General features: G+C 75.0%; 1 protein-coding gene across 1 annotated transcript in view; it reads left to right on the forward strand.

Moving 5' to 3' along the window:
- The first annotated feature begins 538 nt into the window (after positions 1-538).
- Positions 539-891, forward strand: part of NR1D2 (nuclear receptor subfamily 1, group D, member 2) — a 34,901-nt gene continuing 34,548 nt past the window's right edge. The window contains exon 1 of the mRNA XM_006883347.1: positions 539-861. Coding sequence (XP_006883409.1) covers positions 846-861 — 16 coding nt within the window. The 5' untranslated portion in view covers positions 539-845. The remainder of the gene's footprint in view (positions 862-891) is intronic.

The following is an 891-nucleotide window of genomic DNA, read 5'->3' on the forward strand; positions in this document are numbered from 1 at the left end:
GAAGCTAGGAGGAGGGGACGTGACTGGGCTGAGCCGCCGCGGTTGTAATATGAAGGCGGAGTTAGAGGGAAGGGGCGTGGTCCGGCGGAGCCGCCGCAGTGGCAGGTTGGGGGAGGGGCGGAGCTAGATGGAGGGGGCGTGGCCGGCCGGAGCCGCCTTGGCGGCCTGCAGGATAAGGAGGCGTGGTCGGGCGGAGTCGCCGCTGTTGTAATAAGAAGGCGGGGCTAGACAGAGGGGGCGTGGCCTGGTGGAGGAGCCTTGGCGGCCTGCAGGATCAGGAGGCGTGGCCGGGCGGAGTCGCCGCCGCAGCCGGTTGGAGGAGGGTGCGGAGCTAGGGGGAGGGGGCGTGGTCAGGAGGAGCCACCGCCCTGGCCGGTGAGATGAGGGGCGGGGCCAGAGGGAGAGGGCGTGTCCGGGCGGAGCCGCCGCAGCACCCGGTTGGAGGAGGGGGCGGAGCTAGAGGGAGAGGGCGTGTCCGGGCGGAGCCGCCGCAGCGGCCGGCGGGAGGGGGTGTGTGCGCGCGGGTCACATGGTCGCCGCTGCCCTCCCCATCAGCCGCCCTCCCCGCCGCGGTGCGCTGGCTGCAGGAAGCCGCCGCGCCGCCGCTTTGTTGTCAGGGACCCCGGAGCAGCCCGGGAGCAGCGCGCTCGCCGGCCGCCGCCCGCCCCACGGCAGCCAGCCTTCCAGCCGCGGGACCCGGTTCCCGGGCGCTCCGTCCCCTTGGCCCATGACGGGGCTCCGCTATCACCGCAGCTTCCAGCCCGGGGCGGCGCGGCGCTGAAGCGGCGGCGGCGCTGTCCCCTCTGCGGGAAGCCGGCGTCCGCGGCGCCCACCCCGAGGGCAGCATGGAGGTGAATGCGGGTAAGAGCCGGACTGCGGCGGGGGTGCTCG

This window comes from Elephantulus edwardii, unplaced genomic scaffold (genome assembly GCF_000299155.1).
Source record: "Elephantulus edwardii isolate Elephantulus edwardi_28Jun2011 unplaced genomic scaffold, EleEdw1.0 scaffold00027, whole genome shotgun sequence".
Classification (NCBI taxonomy): domain Eukaryota; kingdom Metazoa; phylum Chordata; class Mammalia; order Macroscelidea; family Macroscelididae; genus Elephantulus; species Elephantulus edwardii.